Source organism: Odontesthes bonariensis, chromosome 10 (genome assembly GCF_027942865.1).
Source record: "Odontesthes bonariensis isolate fOdoBon6 chromosome 10, fOdoBon6.hap1, whole genome shotgun sequence".
NCBI lineage: Eukaryota > Metazoa > Chordata > Actinopteri > Atheriniformes > Atherinopsidae > Odontesthes > Odontesthes bonariensis.
The window spans coordinates 18,178,842-18,200,958 of record NC_134515.1 but is presented as its reverse complement, the minus strand read 5'-3'; the positions used below and the strand labels follow the sequence as shown (position 1 = coordinate 18,200,958).

General features: G+C 41.3%; 1 protein-coding gene across 1 annotated transcript; it reads left to right on the top strand.

Moving 5' to 3' along the window:
- The first annotated feature begins 3,438 nt into the window (after positions 1 to 3,438).
- adora1b (adenosine A1 receptor b) lies at positions 3,439 to 10,249 on the top strand. The gene is made up of 2 exons (XM_075475650.1): positions 3,439 to 4,483; positions 7,304 to 10,249. Exons 1-2 carry the CDS (start codon positions 4,143 to 4,145, stop codon positions 8,106 to 8,108), a joined length of 1,146 nt encoding a protein of 381 aa, XP_075331765.1. The 5' UTR covers positions 3,439 to 4,142; the 3' UTR covers positions 8,109 to 10,249.
- Positions 10,250 to 22,117: the final 11,868 nt, after the last annotated feature.

Genomic DNA, 22,117 nt, shown 5'->3' with positions numbered 1-22,117 from the left:
GAATGATCATGGTTTGGTCTAGAATAGATTCTTTTAACAAAGCAACCATCACCCACATGATCACCAATCTGCAGGTTCTTTTGCTTACATGTGAAGTAAACACATCATGATGAAACATTGTCACTTTCTGTTTAGCTTCAGAAAATAACATCACTTGGTTGGTATTAGAAATCAAATCTGCTTGGGTAGGGTAAGAAAACAATCATGCCCAGGGCTTTACCCTTCACATGCTGAAGATTGCATATTCTTTGAACTTTATTATTGGCCATATGGGTACGTTTTGGGGAGCAGGACCATCTCAAAATTGAAAATGAAAACAATGAGGGTTCTACAGCAGAATACTTATCCTCAGCACTGTATTAAATTCCACAATGGCTGGTGCAAGAGCAACAAGCTGAAGCAACTGCTGTGGCACTAACCATCCGACAACATAAATGTAATAAAAAATCTGTGGACACACCATGAAAAAGTTATTCAAGACAGCATGAGAATCTGACAGAAATAGTATAAAAGCAGTGATTCTTACCAGTTAGAAACTGGCAATTCACACTGCTTTTGCTTCTGATAGTTTTTCTCTCAGGTTATTTTTAAACTGGAAAACATGGAAATAGATTTAAATGGAAATTGAAAAAAAAAAACTTTGAGAGAGAAAATATTATAGAAAAGTCATCTCTGCATTTACACCTTTTGGAAATCAGGTCATCTTTACCTCAGTTGGCTGCACAGAAACTTTGACATTGGGTGCCCAATTTTTTGCATTCGCTTATACCGCAGTATATACGCTATAGTGTCTCACTTTTACTATTCTGTTGTTTTTTGGGTTTTTTATTCTTCTAGACTCAACAGGAGAAGTGCACTGAACTGGAGAGTCTGTCACATCCAAGTGAAGCACGCTGCACTTCACTGGTCACACTTCCTGAAATGGCAAAATCTGACAAACGTTTACTGATGCATTTCCTTTGGCACGGGTGTTGGTGTATCCGAACTTTCTGTCCTCAAATATTTCAGGGCTGCTGCTCACATTCATTCCTGAAAGCCGCTGATAATATGAAAAATCAAACCATTTTTAAGTTCATACGAGATAGAGGAAAGCATTTGCACTAATATCCTCAGTGTGTATTGATACCGAGTTATGAGGTCTGAATATATCATGGAATGCTGTTATCGCATGCCTTCCAGCCCAGAAAAGTGGAGGGAAGTCATATGGCTTGATGACTTTCAGAGCCTTCTTAAGAAATTTAAAGAAGAGCTGCTACTTGACTTGTGACTTGACTTGGACTTTAGCCTTATGTTATATAAAAAAAAAAAGCACATTCGGTTCCTTTTCTGAATCAACTTTTAACGCTGTTTAATCTCAGCATGTCTGAATCTAAAGATCCACAGATCCCTGAAACCAATCACATTGCAGGAGACAATCACGACGAGGTACAACATGTACTAAGCATTTGATGATTACAAACAATTAAAAATAAATAAACTGAATTATACCCAGCTGGGGCCTTTCTGTGTGGAGTTTGCATGTTCTCCCCGTGTATGTGTGGGTTCTCTCCGGGTACTCCGGCTTCCTCCCACTGTCCAAAAAATCATGCATGTTAGGTTGATTGGCATCTCTAAATTGTCCTTAGGAGTGAGTGTGAGCGTGCATGGTTGTTTGTCTCGTATGTCTCTATGTGGCCCTGCGATGGACTGGCGACCTGTCCAGGGTGTACCCCGCCTCTCGCCCATTGACTGCTGGGATAGGCTCCAGCCCACCCGCGACCCGATCGACGGATTCAGCGGTATAGATAATGGATGGATGGATAAACTGAATTATACCAAAAAATGTCATTATGCTACTAAAATGAGGTCGTCAATAAAAAGGCAGTCCAGTCCACAGTTGTAGGCATTGTTCTGTTAGGAGATTAGTTAAATTAGATAAAACCAAACAGAACTAGTAGATTTGAATCCCTGTACTGTGGATCTAAATTGACAGCATAACGTCTTTGAAAATTACCTTTATTTACACTTGTTTTTCTCAATATTATATAAAGAAATATATATCTTTTAAAAAACAATCAGAATTTGTGAAAACTTACTGTAATAATGCTTTGTTGTTTACATGGCATTACATTATGGCGTCACTCTTGAAACACAAACAGAAGGATTTAAACTTTACTCTTGACATTGGTAGATGAGAGAAATAAAGGTTAATTCTGTCTAACTTGTGTGACTTGCAAAAAATAATGACTTAGTCCCACATTTATTCTACGTTCTGGCTTGTCATACTATAACAATATTTGTATGGATTTATCTATACGTAAAGAAATTAAAGGTGGGAGGTGCTTCCTTGATCAGGATACTTTCATGATTTAATTGTCAGCAATACTGATGTGTTAGTTGAAACAATTTCCTCTATAATGACTGATTTCCCATGCATGACAACCTGGCTTATGCTCTCTGTAATGCTCCAGGTGGGTTGGATGCCAATTGCTGCAACTAAAAAAAAAAGACCATATGGCTTCTTTGCTTCTTCTGCCCACATTGGCTGACCTCTGCAACTCATGCTGACAACTTTCAGCTGAGACTGACAGTGTCTTCAGTAATTCTCCTTACTGCTGGCCCTCCCATCATCACTGTCTCTCAATATGAATCCCGGCCACAGTATTACAATGAATCATGTGCCAGCAGAAAGCTGAAACCCAAGACTTTCACCTGCCTTCTCCCATAATCCACGTGAGTGAGCACAGTGCACCGTCTGTGACTCCTGTCTTATCCTTCCAGTGCACATGCTGCTGCAGGGTGACCTTTGAACTCTAATCAGATGGCTGCCTCTTGTTTTACTCCTTAATATTTGCAGTGCTACACTTCTCCATGTCCACTGTGTTTCTCAGCAGACAATAAGGTGGTGTGCCCACCGGGTCATTTGGACAAAATCGGATGCAAGAATTATCCTTGTCACTTGAATGACCAGTAGATATGAATAGGTCTCAAGGTTTACATTCTCGTTATTATGATCTAGAAGTCCTATTAGTTTGTAGGGCTGGAATGGCACATAGTGAAGATGAGCCTATGCATATATTTTGGTTAAAGATTTGAGCTTCTCTGCTTTGTTTTGAATTAGCACGTTAAGGAGAAAACAAAACAAGTGAACTTTGTTTTTTGTGCTTCCACTTTTTAAATTTTTTTTTTTTTTTTTTAACCACTGTTCATTCAGTCCAGTCACTTTCTCTAAGTGACTGATATATTTTTAGTAGCTTTATCTGTTTCCTTTTTCTTTCTCTTTTCTTTTTCCTCATCTGAGTTACTTAACTACCTCGCCCATCAGGCCAATCAGATCATTGAACAACTGATCAAGGTCCATTAACGTTTGCAACGGCGTGGAAGAAATGCCTGCACAGCCTTAGCGGTAAAGCTTGAGTTCAGATCACCTCCGCTCCACTTCCTTGGGACAGTCCTGCATAAAGCTACGGCAGCATATTTAATTTAATTCCTGCATGGGAAATTCCGCCGACGCACCCACCCAAATGGAAACAGACGGACGCTGGCTGAGAGGTTGATCAGGTTCTGTGCCGAAGCAACAGCAAATCTCCTCGAAACCAGTATGGAAATAGCACTTCTATTTTCATCACGCGCGTTATCTCGCTCGTTAAAAGCACATCGAAGGAGAGAAATATAGAGTGTTCGCGGGGACTAGCGCAGGAGCAGCTGAACTGTGCACGCTTTTCTCCCCAAAACGTATTTCCAGAGTTGAAATCTGCTTTGTAGAACTGTCAGATGCAGGCAGACTGACCCGAGGCGCCCTTTTGAAGAAATCGAATTGCGTGGAGAGGATGCTGCGCTTACGAGAAGCAGGTGTATCCTGCCAAGTGGAGGAGGCGCAGGGACCAGAGCAGGACCATACCGCTCGCTCCAAACGAAAACTACTCCGTCTTAGATGCTGCTCAACGCGCCTTTTCTCCCAATTTTAACCGGATTTTTGTCCTCAACTTATATCTGGTTACAAGAGAGTGAAGATGCAATGAAGCTGATAGACGCACCGCTGGTTTGGGAAACATTGTAGAGACAAAAGAGAAAAAAAATCGAGGACTGCTCTGCTGGCTTCTGACACAGCTTCTACACTGAAATTATTTCTCATCAAGGAGATCCGTAAATCGTCTGCAAGGATGACAGAAGCACTTTTAACAGCGAAGTCACTCTACATTGGAATGGAGGTGCTCATTGCTGTTGCCTCTGTGATCGGGAATGTGATGGTGGTTTGGGCGGTGAAAATTAATAAATCCCTACGAGACACCACGTTTTGTTTCATTGTCTCCTTGGCTCTGGCGGACATTGCAGTAGGAGCGCTCGTCATCCCTTTGGCCATTACGATTAGCATCGGACTTAAAACTCACTTTTACAGCTGCCTGCTCGTGGCGTGCACGGTGCTGGTGCTGACCCAAAGTTCAATTCTGGCCCTCCTGGCTATCGCGATTGACCGCTACCTCAGGGTCAAGATCCCGACCAGGTAACCAGGTTTTCTCAAACCACACTTGAAGACAAGGATGGGGATAGTGCCATACATGTTTGTTCTGTGATAGCAAGGCAATTAAATATTCTGTTAAGCTTTTTTCACAACAGCACAAGCCAGCGCAGCTCCAGCTGCTGTCTCCCTGGGTATTGATATCCACATAGTTCTCGCTTCACTTCACTGGATACTTCCATACTACTAGTGTCTTTACGTGCATGCAGCTCTGCCTCACGGGACAGCTAACAGCAGCACTCTGTGCAGCTTTAACCGGGTCATCTGTCCTGTGTTTTGTCTTAAATTGAAGCACATTGACACTAAAGTGGTCAGGTTTGGTGGCAGTGATGTGTAGTCATGCCTTTTATGATGCACGTGTATAATGCTGAAACAAAAGCTAGAGCAGTCAGAGGTGGTGGTAATCTGATAAGATAAGCCACTCTCAGTAAGAGATTCTATTTTATTGACACAGGATAGCTTTTGTCCAAGACTTTTCCTTTCATTGAATTTGATGTGACTTATTGTGTATGCAGCCATATGAAGTTAAAGATGACTTGCCATGAAGTTGTCACTCGCTCATAACACATTTCAAAACAGTTAGGGAGGAAAAAACTAAAATGAAATTTTTGACACATTTTCTCCTGTAATTGGGTCAATGAAAATTAGTGCTTGTTTATCTTTTTTCACTTGCACTTATTGTTGTTAGATTAGAATCTCTCCTTTTCTGTGCGACCAGACTTGCAGGCTCTTATGTTCCACCCGGTCCTCTGACATAAACCCAATTTAACACATATGTTCCCTGATCAATACTAATCTAAATTGTGGCATTTGTGACAATCAGGTCTAAATATCAGGGTCCAGTTTGGCTTCAGGCTACTCTTCAGCAAAGGTCATGTTGTTGTAATGCAAACATTTCCTGTGCAATAACAAAACCGGACAATGTAAATATCAACTAATGGTAATCTGAAAATTATCCAATCACTGCCCTGCATGCTTTCTAGCATGAGCTGGAACAGATCACAGTTCTCATCTCTGCCTCTGGGCAAATATCAGGCTGAGTATCTGTTTAATTTCTTGGTATCATGACAAGCCAACGCTAATAAGATTTCAGTGCTCCTGTATCACTTACCTGCCTGTATCTTCTACATGAGATTATGTAAAAGACCTGCTACCTGCACCTGTAAAGCATGTAGTGTGCCAAATAATGCAGCGTGTTTCTACTAAAGTGGGGAGAAACATTGAGCTAATTTAGGTAAATTAAACTTGCCTTAACAAAAGATGCAAAAAGATTACTCCCGGTCCTTTAACATCCTCCTCTGCAACCCAACACTCACATAGGACGTTGGGGGATGGGTGTATTGTTTGGGGTGTGGAGGATGGGGACAGCCAGGTGGCCTCGTCTTCTACTCTCCGTGCTGCCCGCTCCACAATTTGATTTCACCTTAGATGTTTCTATGACATACTTACACCTCATACACACATGCACGCAGGGCTCTTGGAGGGGGTGGCATGTTGGGAAGTGCCTGGCTGCTGTGTGGCCCCTGGGGGCCTCCAAGTGAGTGAGTGTGTGGCTGGATGTCCATGTCTTTGTATTTGTGTTTGTGTTGTGTGCATGTTTGTTCACTGTTGGGCCTGGGTTCGGGGCTTGTTGTCACCTGGCTTGCCTGTGCTGCTCCTTGTCAGGGGGGTGCTCGCCCCTTCCCACTGCTCTCTTGGGTGGGCATATCTTGGTTCCTGGGGCACTTTGCCGTGGGCATCGGGGTGGGTGCTGGCCTGTTGGGGTCGGCTGTCTGGGGTGGCCCTGTCCTCTCGGGCGGGACTTTTGCTGTGTGGAGGTGTGGTCCTCGGGCACGCAGAGTTCTTGGTCATGCACTCGGCTCATCCTGGGCGACCAGTGCCTGGCTGAGCCCTGGCCCGTCGCCCCTGGTTCCCTGGCTCCTTTGCTCAATGGCCGTGGGAGCTCCACCTGGGCTGGAGCATGGCTTTCATGTAAGGGGCTGTCTGATTTCTCTCATCCTTGCTCTATGGGGGGCTGCTGGTTGCCTGGGTCTGGGGGCCCTTCCTGTCTGCTCCTGATCCCTGGAGTGGGGGGTGGTTGTGGCCCCCTTCCCCCGTTATTAACCACAATGTATGTAAAGCCTTTGCCATATATTTTGCACCCATATGCACACACAGGCACGCATGCATGCACCCAGTCATACAATCGCATGCTCACCCTACAGTTGCCATGTCACTTTGTAGCTTTAATGATATGCAGCAACCATAGATACGTTTTCATATGCTTGTTGTTGGCAATAGTGTTGCTATTTGTTTCTTTCATCTTATTAGAATTTTTCTTCATTAAACATATTTCAGGTGCGCCCGATGGTCCTGCTCGTTGTGGTTGCGTGTTTTCTTTTCCTCCTCAGATGCACCAGCTGGTTGTCTGTTTAATGGTTCTATCTCCTTTCTTTTCTCCTCACTTTCCCTCTTTCTTTCATTCCCCCCTTCAATTAAAATGTAATTTTAAAAAAAACCAGCAGTGCTGCACACTCAGATGAGAACCCTGGTTCTGTGGGCTTCGGCTTTGCTGATGCCTGTGCCTCTGAGTACAGCAAAAACAACAAAAGATGCACAAAACACTTTACTGCAAAAGCTTTCAAAGATATATCTCCACTATGTACTGCAAATAGCTTTTTTGTCCAAGGTTCAAGGGCTTGCGGTTGAAATAATAATTTTTCCACCCAAGGACACTGACATAATGAAAAATAAACTAGAAAAGACATGGTTCATGCTTCAGTAGTGCTTAAAGGAAAAATGCTGACATGATGTTTGTTTTTGCAGGTACAAGCGAGTGGTGACCCCTCGGCGAGCCGGCCTGGCAGTGGTGATATGCTGGACGGTGGCTTTCATTGTGGGGCTCACACCCATGTTAGGTTGGAACAACCTGAGGCACCTCCAGCAAAACGGCTCCAACAGCTCAGACAGTATTATAACCTGCCAGTTCGAAAACGTGATCAGCATGGACTACATGGTCTACTTTAATTTTTTCGGCTGGGTGCTGCCTCCACTGCTGTTCATGCTGGTCATTTATGCTGAGATCTTCTACATGATCCACAAGCAACTTAACAATAAGAAGCTCAACACCAGCTACTCAGACCCCAACAAGTACTATGACAAAGAGTTAAATCTTGCCAAATCTCTGGCTCTGGTCCTTTTTCTCTTTGCAATCAGCTGGCTCCCCCTCCACATCATCAACTGCATTACACTTTTCTGCCCCGAGTGCAAAAAGCCCATAGTCCTCCTCTACATCGCCATCCTGCTCACACACGGCAACTCGGCTGTCAACCCAATTGTCTACGCTTTCCGCATTAAGAAGTTTCGGTCGGCCTTCCAGAAAATCTGGAAGCAGTACTTCTGCTGCAAGGACACACCGGCTCTGGACTTCCAGCACAGTGACAGGAAGGAGATGCCCAATCTGGTGCCACTACAGGAAACTCCAATCCAATCCACTCAGATGGAAAACCTTAAATCTAATTTACCACAAGAGCAGCAGCAGCCTCCACCCGAGCCACGAGAGGAGCAGAGGACCAAAACTCCTCAACAACCTAAAGAACACCCGCCATCACTGGAGCAGAACACAGTCTAAGCAAAGGATTAGAGCTGATGGCTCGAGAAGTAATGGGCAGTGCAAAAGCAGTTTCACAAGAAGCATGAACTGCTACACAGGACTGCAGTATTTTTGGTGATTGAGGCAAAAGATCACTGGAAATGAATTACCTTTCCTTAGGCGGAATGTGTTTACAGATGATAAACTTGCAATAAAAGCAATCCGTTTGACTGTGTTTATCTTAGTAACAGACTGAAAACATTAAGTTTTAACAGTTTTATTCATTATGGTGAAACAGTTGGTGTGAACTTCACAATATGAGACATTGTGGTTATTACAACTTGCTTGAACATTTATACGTCCAGTGCAGCAGGGTAATCTCAGTACTGTAATACTGTGTGTGTTTAAACTGACAGTGGTAAAGTAATATGAATGTAATAATGTAAATATGAGACTATTGCAGAATGTGAATGGTCATTTCTTCTTCAGGGTCATAATTGCACAACAATGTGTAGAGGAGACAATACCTTGGGAGAGATTTTTGCAACAACATGCTGCAGAGAAGGTTTTGTAACCTATATAGTTCTCTACACCGGACCTCAGGCCCAGTTTTCCGTTGCAGAAGAGACAGGAAGGGATAAAAAAAAAGATGGAGGCACTGGGAGGGTTTAACATTTTAGAGGCTCCATGCAGGAATCTAGTAGCAGCTACTCATGAAAGAAAAACTCAACATGCACTTAAAAAATCAGTTGGTGTTTTTTTTTTTTTCCTTTCATCCCAACATGGAGCGATAGCAACATCATATTGACTCTTAACTGACCCAAAGATGACAACCTCAAGATTTACTACCCTGTTATCTCAACAGTTTGTGTAATGCCAAGCCAGGGAATCTGTAGATTAATGACAATGACTATGTTAATTGCCATTCACTTAAACTCACTGTATGAGAATGTAATGTTATATCGTTTTCTCCTTTGTAAAGATTCTTGAGTTAGGGCCAAAATGCTTTGCTGATATTCTACATTTTTGACAATCTTTCATGTAAGGTGAAGACATTTTCTACACCTATGTCAACCAGCTCACAGGCTGGGAGAGATAGTGGACATTTTGAAGCTTGAAAGGGTGAAAGAAACCTTAAAGCTGTCCACCTTATTTGTCTGTTGGATTTGTCAACAAACACACGAAGAGGTGGATCATAGATATACTTATTAAAAGGAAAATTGGATGAAAAATGTACAATCATGACGTGCTTTCAGTAGATAATGCCACTTAAAGCCTATATTTACCATTGGGATTTCATTGGAATAGTGAAATAGACATTCATTTGTGATGATTTCAATAGTTTCACAAAAGATTTTTTGTGCAAATGTTACTAGTGTTAACACAAACTGAAAGTAATTTCCAAAGCAAATATGATTTGAGGAAAAGATCATGCAGATCTGTTTTCTATTCATTTTAGAGAGGAAATTATGTCAAATAATGTACTTTCCAAGTAACAAATTACTGATACCACACATGAAATATCAGCATTATTCAACATGTTATGGTTATGTGTTAAGATAAAAGACTTTGGTCTTCCATGCACAAACCATCTTTCAGTATTTAACAAAAAGCACAATTATTGCCGAACCCTAATAAAAGTGCATTTATCAGAGTCTGGGTGTTACCCACACTATCAGGTGTCAAAGTCTGCATTTTATGCAACAACCACAGTCACATCTGTGCAACTCTGGTGTGATTAGTGATGGCAGTGCTTCTTTTACTCCAACCAAGGGTTGCCTCTGAACATAGTTCACCCCAGTGTAAATGAAAAAAAAAAAAAGTAGGGTGTGTGTTTAAGGGTGTGTAAAATAATTCAACTGAATTCATCACCTTAAAGAATCAATATCGTGACTATATTAAAATTGTTGTGAACGGATAAATATCACGAAATCTGTTGTTTGCTGCTGCTGTACAAGGTTGAGTCTTTTAGCTTTGTGTTTGGATTTTCTGGCTCTCAGATGTTTTGGTTCCGTCTTGCTGCTTTCAACAGGCTCAGCAAAAACAGACTTGTTTTGGTTGAGGTCTGTGAAGCAAAGATGTAACCAGAGAAACAGGAATAGTTATGTTGCCAAGCATCTTTAGTGTACAAATAAGCATCTGTTTACTAGCAGCTGTATTGATTTAAAATATTGAAATATTTATCAAATATATTAAAAACATTCATTTCAAAGAAGATAGTTTGTCACTTTTGTGTGTTAATTAAAGTTTAAAGTTGGGCACAAAGGTTCTTATCAATGTGTTCCTTTCTCACATGAAGTCAGCACTTTCTGCATGCTACGGCAGTTAAGAATAAGGTTAATTACCTAAGCAATACAGCTGTTTTTTTTTTAAACAAAAGAACAATTTAGAGGGTCTTTTCTATCTATTCATTCACTTTGATGAGTCATCATTTCCTGAGCTGCAATTATTCCACAGCAATCCATAAGTCTAAGCCCTGAATATACCAACTTTGTATTGGTACCTTGCTGCAGCTCAGCAGAGCTGTGAGAATTCTCATTAATGTGGCACAATGATGCAGCAACTGGCTGTTAGATAACGCTTGAGAGTTGTCACGGTTCTGACAACCCATTTCCCTTCTCAAAATATGAATTCCTTTGATATGTGGAGACTTGTGAAGTTCCTGCAAAGATCTCATAATCCGAGTCAAAACTGCACGCGTTGCTGTGTCTGCGAGGTCTACTCACATGCTGTCAACTAATTCCCTTGTTCTCCTCTCTCAGATATAGCCCATGCCCCGAATCCACAACGAGGACGATACACTCTGTTTGCCCCCTTTTATAGTTAATATTGTGGACCAGAAATGTTTTATAAATCAATAACCAGGTTCAATAATGTTATTCCCACAGCGTATATTTCACTCTGAGTGGCTATTCTTATCATGCTGGGTTCCAGGAGGAAAAATTGAAGATCAAGTGGAAGGAGATTTCAGATAAGAACAACAAAACAAGGAAAGGAAATACTGAAGCTGTGTGCTTCCAGTTGGACGGCCGAGGTGACCTTCCCTGCAGGGACCACCAAGTGTCCGTGGGGCTAATGTGGGTGTTAACCACACATCCTTAGGGAAGGGCTGGGACTTTTATCACTGTCATCCTACAGTCAAACTAAGTAAAAATAATAAGAAAAATACAAACTCAGATGTTTTGAAACCACAGATATATGATGTATTATAATACATTAGGCTATATAATTGAGTAAATGGAATGGTAAACATTTGCAAGAAAATCTTAAAGAAATACATACTGTGGTAATGATGTGGCTGATTAATGTCCGAGTACTCTAATAATAGGAGAGCGAGTGACCTCGACACCTCTAAACCCACCCTTTGGTGAATTGCACATATGTGGATCAATATTTCTCCCGGTTGGTTTGTTTCACTCATGTTTCATGTCAATTACAGCTCTGCATTTTCTGAATCTACACAGACTTTCCAATCCTCCAGACTCCCTGTCGCTCCAACAGTGCACACACTGAGTGCCATTTATACTAATCTGTTTCTATATCGTTTCTATCGCGGATGCACTGTCCATTTACATTAAAATACTGGAATACGACTTCATAGGTGGAAGGATTCAAAGACGCCGGAGCCAACGTAAGCATTCGCATACGATGCTGATTTTAGCAGTTGTAAACGGTGAAAAACGAGGATCCGCAGTGCTGAGCTCTAGCTACTCGGCTTTTATAATGAGAACCCAGCCACTGCAGCAACGCAAGCCGTACATGGAGAGCCGGTTTTGGGTTAGACCGGGAAGAAGCAGCGCATGGTTGGACAATTTCGTGGACCAAGTTGTTGTCGCCGAAGAATGGCGCGAGAACTTTCGAATGTCCAGAGCAGCCCTGATAAATCTGTTAATATAAAGCAGTTGCTCATGCTCCAGATGCAAGGGCGATCATGTGATGTGATGGCTGATTAGTCCTGTGACTAGCGAATCAGCCGATCCCCGTTTCAGTGTAAATGTAAATAGTTTGCAAGACGCCGACACGAAGAAATGGTGAAATGAATTAATGTAAACAGAGCCTGAGTGGTGAAAGGCGTGGCGTTATATTAACGCCGCCGTAAAAGGCTTTTTCATGAACCCTTAGGGGCACTTTACACGGAAACGAAAACGGGTTAGAAACGCAAAACATTTTTGCGGATGCACTATATCGTTTAGATGGTAACGGCGTTTGGGGGCATGAAAACGCAAAAAAGTGAAACTGCCCTCCAGAGTGGAATTCTTGAAAACGCTTCACTGTCGTGCCACCGTGTAAAGGCAAAAACTGCGTTTCTCGTCACATAGAAGTAAGCCTTACACATAGCCGGGTATTTAGAGAAACGAATATTTCCCCCCCTCCGTTTTCAATAATAACATCGTGCACACAACATCGTTTTAAAAAAACTTGTCATTTACATCAACCCGCATAAATACGCCGTCAAGCGCCATAATAACTAGGCCTATGCCAAACCTATTGGCGGCAGTGTAGGGAAAGGAATAAAGCCATGCAAGCCAATCAAAATTCTCAGAATCGAGGACTTTCCTCATGTGAAGGAGGAGATAACGCGAGCAAATATCACAACAAAACTGAAGGCAATAAGAGGGAAATATAGACAGTCAGTGGATACTGGACGCAGGAGCGGCCACGGAAGAGTGGTGCTCCTCTATTTTGAACTGTGCGAGCAGGTTTGGGGTGGCAAATGCAATAAGGCCAGAATCGTTTGCACAAACGTAAAAATTAGTAGAACTTTAACATCATCCATGATAATCCTGATCAGTAGCCAAACAAACTGTAAACATAAGGCGCTCGCATGACGTTAAGCATTTTCTGGCGCAAAATGTGACGTTTAAGAACCTAAAACGCCGTTTCTCCCAGTTGACACGGCAACACATAACCGGCGTTAGGCTATCAGAAATATCCACTTTGGCCGGAGGTTTTAGAAATAATCGTTTTCTGTGATAAAAACGGGGTTTTGGTGTGAATGAGAGGCCAAACTGCAGGAAAATATCTGCGTCTTCCTATCGTGTAAACGGGGCCGTAGAAAGACTTGGTCTTGGTAGTGTTGCCACCTAGCCATCTGGCGTGTTTACTGCGCTCGTCTATGCAGATTTAAAAGTGAAAACGAAACGCCACTTTTGCGTTTTGGTTTCAGATCGTTTCCTTGTAAAGGCAGCCTTAATGCATAAGGTGCCATTTATACTAATCTGTTTCTATATCGTTTCTATCGCGGATGCACTGTCCATTTACATTAAAATACTGGAATACGACTTCATAGATGGAAGGATTCAAAGACGCCGGAGCCCACGTAAGCATTCGCATACGATGCTGATTTTAGCAGTTGTAAACGGTGAAAAACGAGGATCCGCAGTGCTGAGCTCTAGCTACTGCGGACGTACTCCTCCCTGATTCGCTAGGCTGGTATCGTTGGTCATGTGACTTGAGTGCTGGGAAACTAAAAACAAACAGGCGTGCTTCACTTCAGTTACACACTTCCTTTCTATTCGTGTCATCGAGAAGAATATGGAAATCATGGACAACCACGATCAGCATGGGAGCCTGCTCCATGTCCTACTGCTGGTAGTACGCTGTGCACAACAATAGCCTACGTGGCAAGGAGGCGCCAGATTCAACAAGCTTTTATGATGAGAACCCAGCCACTGCAGCAACGCAAGCCGTACATGGAGCGCCGCTTTTGGGTTAGACCGGGAAGAAGCAGCGCATGGTGGGACAATTTCGTGGACCAAGTTGTTGTCGCCGAAGAATAAATAATAAATAATAAAGAATAAATAATAAAGCATAATAAATAATAAAGCAAGGGCGATCATGTGATGTGATGGCTGATTAGTCATGTGACTAGCGAATCAGCCGATCCCCGTTTGTGTGTAAATGTAAATAGTTTGCAAGACACCGACACGAAGAAATGGTGAAATGAATTAATGTAAACAGAGCGTGGGTCAAAAATGACCCAGTGAGGTTGTTTTCTTGCAATATATTTGTAACAAAAAGTTGTTATCATTTCATATTCCAGCTATTCCTCAAAAAACATGTTATTGATATTGTGCCATTTCAAATTTTAACTTACCTCTCATAGCCTACATTTTACAAAATTGTAATTTTTGTATTACTACTCCAAGTGGGTCAAAAATTACCCGCATTCATTTCCTATGGAATTTCATAGGAACATTTGATTCTGATCAACTGTGACTGATGGTAATATATATTTTGTGGACCACACAGACTATATCACAAGTGTCACGTGTAAATATTATTGTACACAGCAACGTCTGATACATGAAGAATGTGATACAAGAACTGGGATGTATCAGTCCGCGTATCACACGTATCCCCTATGCAATAGATTACATGGGGAGACAACCAGGGGAAGAAATTCAAAGGAATCTTGAAGAAAACATTATCCGGCAGTTGAGCACTGCATTCAGAAACACAGGGTGCAACCATGGTGTCACCATGGACAGCTTCTTCACTAGGGATGGGAATCGAGAACCGGCTCCCAGTTGTTCGATTCTATGGAATCGTTAATCCGCCTGCCTTTATAGGTTCTGCTAACGTCTGACGTATTTGCTCCATGACATCATGTGCACACTTCATATTTTGGCTCAGAATGTTTCAAACATGGCGTTGAGGCAGAAGCGCTCCAAAGTTTGGTTATATTTCACCAAAAAGGACAATATTAGGGCCAGTTGCAACAGCTGATCACATCAAAGGGGGAAATATCTCCAACATGCTGAAACATTTGCACACAGTATGCAATTACTTTGCACAAATGTAAAGTTTTTGACAAGCTGCTAAGCGATGGTGGCAACTCTTGCGGGGGAGTTTGTGGAGATGTCACTCTTGCCTGCATTCAAAACTTGAGAGTCCTGTTGTAATAATGTTAGCTACATACTGTATGAGAAAAAAAACAGAAGTCATCATATACTAGAGACCAAAGGAGGTGTAGACACCATGAACCAGATGGTCGGCACCTACACCTGCAAGCATTAAACGCAGAGGTGGCCAATGGTGCTGTGGTACAACATCCTTGACATACACTATATTGCCAAAAGTATTCACTCACCCACCCAAATGCGTAAATTCAGGTGTTCCAAACCCTTCAAAGGCCACAGGTGTATGAATTCATGCTGTGCAAATTTCTTTTACAATCTTCAAAATGTTTCACGTGTTTTATAAATGTTAAAAATATTAAAAATAGAATTATTTAAGATATGAAATCATTCTTGTGTGGACCAAATTGTGATACAAAATATATTTCAAATGATTATTCTTTACCAAAATGACAAAAATAGCATAAAAAAACACATTGATTCTAACACGGGGCATTTTTTACTCACTTATGGAAGAGTGTAGGGTCCTGTTACTCATGCAGCTAAGGGTTAAAAATAGAGGAGCGGTTTGATCTACCTGGGCTCTGATCATGCAGGCATCATGAATAAGCAAGTCTTGAGTCTCCCCGGTGCTGCAGAAAAACAAGAAACGCAGTTCCTTGCTAGACGCTTTTACCATTGCAACATCTGTTTTAGGGAACAGCTGTGACTTAGACAGCTGGGACCTAAAAGGAGGATAACAACTGCATAAAGCTTTTCATGCGTATGACTTCCCAGAGAAGCAATCAGTCATACAAAAATAAGGCCACCAATTCTGCCGTCTGTGTTAGACACATTATGATAAAGCAGAGAGGGAACAACAATTCCAGACTGGCATTGCAGTTGATGAGAGGCTGCATCCAAAGGGATGAGCCTATAAATTAGAAGATGAAAATAAAATGGTGGATTGAAATTTGCAGCAGATGGAAAATTTGCATTTAGTAACAACTGAACCCAGCCAATTAACTTTGAAATGATACACAACCTATTTTAGCTAAAGAGTTGCAGTAAACGGATTCGCCGCCATCCGCTTCAGCTGCAAATTTGAACCTGAAAACTCTATTATCGATTGCTCTTTACAGTCCTGTAGAAATGGCTTTAACAGACCACCTGACCCTCAAAGAACTTTGTTGTTTGGTCTCACTGCATTTTTGTGAAAAACCTTTCAGAAAACAACATTAGAGTGCTGCAAATAGAATGACTTCTGTCTCCTTTTAATCAATTATTCAACAAACAGGCTTACAAAATTAGAACAACATTAATATTTCATCTTAAAAGAAAAAAGAAAAATGACTGCCTCTGGATTTATCTAGAAAACACAGCCTTGAAGCACCATTGTAAATTACAAGGGAGAGCAGCCTCGTGCATGGACCCACACAGAAGAAAAGGAGCAATAAATTGCTCTCAGGATTTCATTTAAAATTAAGCTTTTATGGATCAGGTTGAGCTGTGATGTTTTGGTGCTTTGTTAGCTGCATAATTCACTTCCTTGGGTTTATGAGAGCCTTTCCAGTGGCAGTGTGTTGCTGTTAAAGCTTGATGCGGCATTTTTTTACTTGACACTAATTCCCTGTACCAGAGTTCTATTTCTAACTCTGCTGTGCCCTCGTTGGCTGCTCTTGTGGCAGAGTGCCACCTGCTGGTAAAGATTATTTAGGTGTAATAATATTGCAGCCGAGTAGTGCCGAGAGATGCTAATATTGATATGGCTCAAATGCAGTGTCTATGGCCTTTTATTAAAAATCTTTGATGGAAGCTCCCCAGAGGAGCGTGGCTCCATGACAGGAACTCATTAACATCATGAAGGGAAATCTATAATGAAATCACAGAGCAGGAATGAAGGAGTTCAAACTAAAACCCTTTGGCTGAACTATTGTTTTATACATTTTAGCCGAGTAAAAACTAAATCATGAATTTGAATTTCAAAAGAACCCACAGTACAGGATAAAAACATAGTGTATCATGTGTTTTTTATCATAAACAACATTTTTCTATATCTTTTCAGATTTGTTAGCAGATGTTTGAACCAGCTGACTATCTCACAGAGATCCTACAGGTATGATTCAGAAAATGTTCCCTCATCCATCTGAGATCACCAACAATCTGTCAGTGTCCACAATATTATTCCTTTTCCTTTCGGAATGTCAACATAACGTAGTTACATTGGGGATGAATGGAGTCCATATTCCTGGCTTCACTCTGAGGGCATCTTAATTGGGTTACCAAAGTTGTGTTTGTGATTATGTTATGCTAGCTGCATTGCTGTCCTCTTCAATGACAGCTTCAGGGTCATTAGCAGATGTGTAACCGCAAACAGTATTGTCAGGGTTGAAGTTGTTTTGCTACATTACGGGAAAATGATGCAGAGTGTGCACAACAGATTGGTCTTTGTCCTGGAGGGGCATGCTGCATTTATCTAAGGCCTTTCGAGTTCAAACCTCAGCAACCCCACATACGGTAACAGCAACCTCAGAGCCCAACAAGCACACATCAAGAGGGACGACTGCCTGCCTCAACAAGTTTGCATGAAAGTGTGCAGAGCAAGCTGAAGTGTTGAGTCTGACTCACTTCCAGCCTGCTATCAGCTGCTTGCCTTGTATCTTGGAGGGGAAATTCCCATCCCTTTTCCCGTTTTTCTGAAACAGTGGTTTGAAAAAACCTGCTGAATAGGCTTACGTTACTTTAAACTGTTGGGGAGTGATTGCTCACGGAGGCTTTTTTTGGAGGGGTTTACAGGCCTTTCTTTTGTCTGTGGCAGATTTTGAAAACAACTCTTTAAAAGAGTTATGAAGGCGTAGTTGAATGCGCAGTTAAACAAGCAATTACAATATGCAGTGCAATCAGAGCTCCCATCGTAGCCAATGGTGTCACTCCTTGTGGCTGTCCTTTGGATGGCATCCACCCATAAAAGCCACTGCTTATGACTGGCAGTAATTTGCTTTTAATGGTGGTAGAGAAAGATGCCTGTCCATAAAATAAACACAACCCCGCCTGCCTCAACTTGTTCTCCGCTGGCAGCAGACACAGTCCACCCTCATGCATGGCGCTAAGCCAAAGCTGTCTGTCGTTTGTTAGTGATATTATATAATTACATGAGCTCATACAGATTGACCGTAGTATCATTCAAATTATGTCTCGCTCCGGCCGCATTTGGTGTTAAGGTGCCAACCGTGAATTAAACCAATCCTGGTCCACTTTTTTGCTCCTTAAGTTTTCTTTACCTTTATTTCATGGCATGTTCATCCTAGATTTAGTCCTTTATAGCATTTTCACACGGGTATCCAATGTACGCAATCAAGATGATATGTTTGTTACTGGAAGCAAATTACACAACCACACACCAAGGATGTTATAATCAAGATTATATCCACACAAAGTTGTTGCAGAACATCTGTGCACATACAGTCATTTGCTCTGAGAGCTCTCTGTCATATCCTATTTCAGTCATCGGTGTGACCTAATCCTGTGAAGTACCTGAGAGGAGGCAGAGGAAGTGTTATTTGGCTGCCTCCAAAGACTGGCAGAACAGGAAAGAACTAAGTGATAAGCACTAATGGTTTAATTGCAAACTTTAAGAGCTTTTATCAGCTTTGTATGGCACTGTGCTTCCCCGGCAGTGAAGTAAAACTTATTTTCCACATATCACACTGGGAATCTTCTGCTAATGTGAACCACATTTTTTTAAGGCTGGATTTTTATGGTGTTCATTTCAGACTGGATGTGACAAAACCCTAAAATGCTTTCAAATGTGTTCAACGTTTTTTTTTATTTTTATTGATTCCTTTCCTCCATCCAAAAACTCAATATTCTAATCTTTTCAACACATCATTAGCTTGTGAGTCCAAATGTTGGTCAGTAAGTCAGAAATATTCCCAGAGGTGACTAAATGTCTGGATTAGATTAAGTGATCTGTTAAGCAGAAGTACCTTTCCAGTCTGTTCCTCCAGGCAAACATGAGTCAAAGCTGTGGCCTCTTGTGCTCCTACAGTCCCATTCAGATGACTGTATGCAATTTAATGGCAACTGCTTAAAGTAACAACATGGTTTCCGTCCTGTCGACTGCTTGTTTGAATTAGTTTTTGTTTATTTCTTGTTTTGTTGGCTGTGCTCACCCACAAGCATGCATAGTATTTTGACATATTGAAAAAGGTTTCAAATATTCCAGGACAATGCATTAGACATGCTGTTCTATTCATACAGTATTAGTTTCACAGTTAATATAAAAATGAAGCGAGTATAATAGTATGATTAAAAACTAAAACAAATGAGGGCTTTTTGGAAAACCATAAATAAACTGTTTGGCGGGTTACAAAAACAAAACTATTCCCTGAATAAATGCAAGGCACAGCAGACTCAGCAAATCTTGGTAAAGTACCTGGAATGTGGTGATGGGGTAACATTTCCTCCACATCAAATATGGTGACGGCCCTGTGTGCTGCATAGTCTCAGAGTCCCACCACAAAATCAACAAACCAGCCATCATAAAACACAACTCAACTGAAAAAGGAAGCCAGCCAAGAGCCACATCAACTGCAGCAGGCAGGAGTGATTTTTTTTTTTGCATCTATAACCGCCTGCTAGAAACATACCATAGGACATAAACAGTCTTTTTAATGAGCAGTTTGAATCTAAATAGGACATTTCATAGTTAGGGACAAGGTTGCAAAACTTGATATACAGTGCTCAACTGTAAACACCAAATCTACGTCAACTTACAGAAAATTAGGGCAAGATATAAACCAAGATTTGGTGAAATACTACCCTACTCCATTTTGAGGCTCAGCACTTAATCAGAGCTTTCTCCCAAAGCACGACTGACCTTAAAATGCCAAAATCCAGAACATGCCAGCAGCCTCTTTTGTTGCACTTTGCTTCGCTGTTTGTTTTTGCATCCCAAGGGAAAACATAGAGATGTGAGAAACAACAACGTTTTGGCATTTCAAGCCTTTGTCGTATACATGGTTAACCTAATTATAAAAACCTCGCCCACACAAGCAGTGAGGGTCTCGCTGCTCTACTCTGATATTATCCAGTTCTCTGATGACGCAATTTGCCACCTTATATGGGTACACAATGTGTGCCAACAGGCTGTGCTGTGATTGAGGGTAATTTTGGGAAAAATGCCATGCAGAAATGTGTATTTTTCAAGGTTCTGTGCCAGACGTCGTTTTGGGAGCAGAACCAAATTAAAGGAGGCATTCTTTAATATGCATGGAGCCATGTTCATTAAAGCTCCGACGCCATGTAAAATCAGTGGCAGATGTTTCCAAAGGAGGGAAGAGGATCCTCAGAGGAGCCACACATAAACATAATTAAGCTTGTGATTGTGTCTGAATGACAAAAAAAAAGTCAACAATTGAAAGAGGGTTTGTGTTATCATTTGATTTGAGTCCAGGAAGAACAGCTAAAATATTATCTAAATGCAAAAATATTGTAAAAAAAAATATAGATATATGTAAAAGGTTGCTAGAATACAGCTGACATTCTTTTTGTGTGTAAATATTTTTTGTGAAGCAGGAAAATACCTCTACAGACGAGCTGGCACATCATGGATGTATATAGACGAATACTGATGAATGCTGGCAAAGTGCTGAGTATGAGAAGAAGGTATGGCAACATTTCTGCGACATATCAACCGTAAATTAGCACACGGGATGAAGGATATGAGCCAAAATGTGTGACACATCAACCACTCTTTCCTCAATAAGCCAGATATCAATAAATTTACACCTCCTCTTAAGTGATAAGTTTTGCAGAGGACATTTGTTACCTTAAAAGGCAAGTCACAAGAAGATCTCCAAGGCAGCGGATGTGTGAACAAGTCTTTACGGCTAAAATCAACTGATTCAATCACAGGCAGTTTTTGTACACTTGCATGATTTGGCAAATCATTACCACACAGAAGCCTGTGGAGCCTTCCATCTCCACTTTACATGGGTTATTTTAACCTTGCTGATCCGTTCATTGTTTATTTTCCTGCATCTGAAAATGCACTGAAGCAACTAGCTAAACATAGCTGCACAGGAAGAAAAGATGTCAGCAACATACTCATATAAAAAAAGTCCCCCATCCACAGCTTTGACCATTCATGTGGGTTCAGAGTGAATCATGACGCGCCAGCTAAGACATATCTGCCCCCCTTGATTCTCGCATATCCCCAAGATATCAACATTTAGCCACCACACAATAGCCTAACTACTAAACATAGCTGGTGCTCTCAAGAATACAGATTAAGGCATCGGTTGTTCTTTGTAATAAGAAGTTAAGCGATATCATGAATGTGCGTGAGAGATAGTATGCTGTTCTTTGCGGGAAAAATACCACAAACATGTGATGCAATTCCAAATGAGACATATAAGTCATTACTAATGAATTGGGTAATTTTGGGGATGGAGCCATATGAAGCCATATTTGCATCAGCAAATATAGGGAAGACAAAGCAGGAAGTTCCCACCAATGTGGCCTAATGTTAGTGATGAAACTAATAAAAAAAAATGAGAACAAGAACAATAATAATCTGGCCGAAATATTACTGCAAAGCCCAAAGATGTGAAAGGTGAGAACTATAATCTATCAAGAGAAAATTGAGAAAACTTAAGTTGGTAATAGAAGCAATCACGGGCAACAACAGAAAGCTTTTTTCCCCCTGTCATCTTTTCTACTCTTGGCTTGACCTAGTCTAACAAAACAGGAACCAAACCTCTATTTCTATATATATTAAGGAACAAAACTTTTTTATATCAATACTTTGAGTGTAGAAAAAACAGAAGTGTCTGGTAGGGTCCCATGATAATTGCATTCAGATGAGTACTTTCCTCAAATAAAAGAATGACAAGAAACCATACTGATCATGAAAACATGCATGTGCTCTTAGTTAGCAGGCATTATTTCACAAACAGCACATAAAGCAAGCATCATAATTTGCCATAATTGGCCCAACACTGCCTTTGTTCACCTAGTACCACGCCTTCCTTGTTTGAAATATTTCCAAATAAGTATTCGAATAACTTACAACACGTTAGCCCTTGGGTAAAGTTATACATGTATGTTTTGGAAATTCCCCATGTCCACTCAACCCATGCAGCCTGTCGAGATGTAAGTAGGAGGACTGAGGTTAGTGTAGGCGGGAGCGAGGTTAAGTGACTAAGA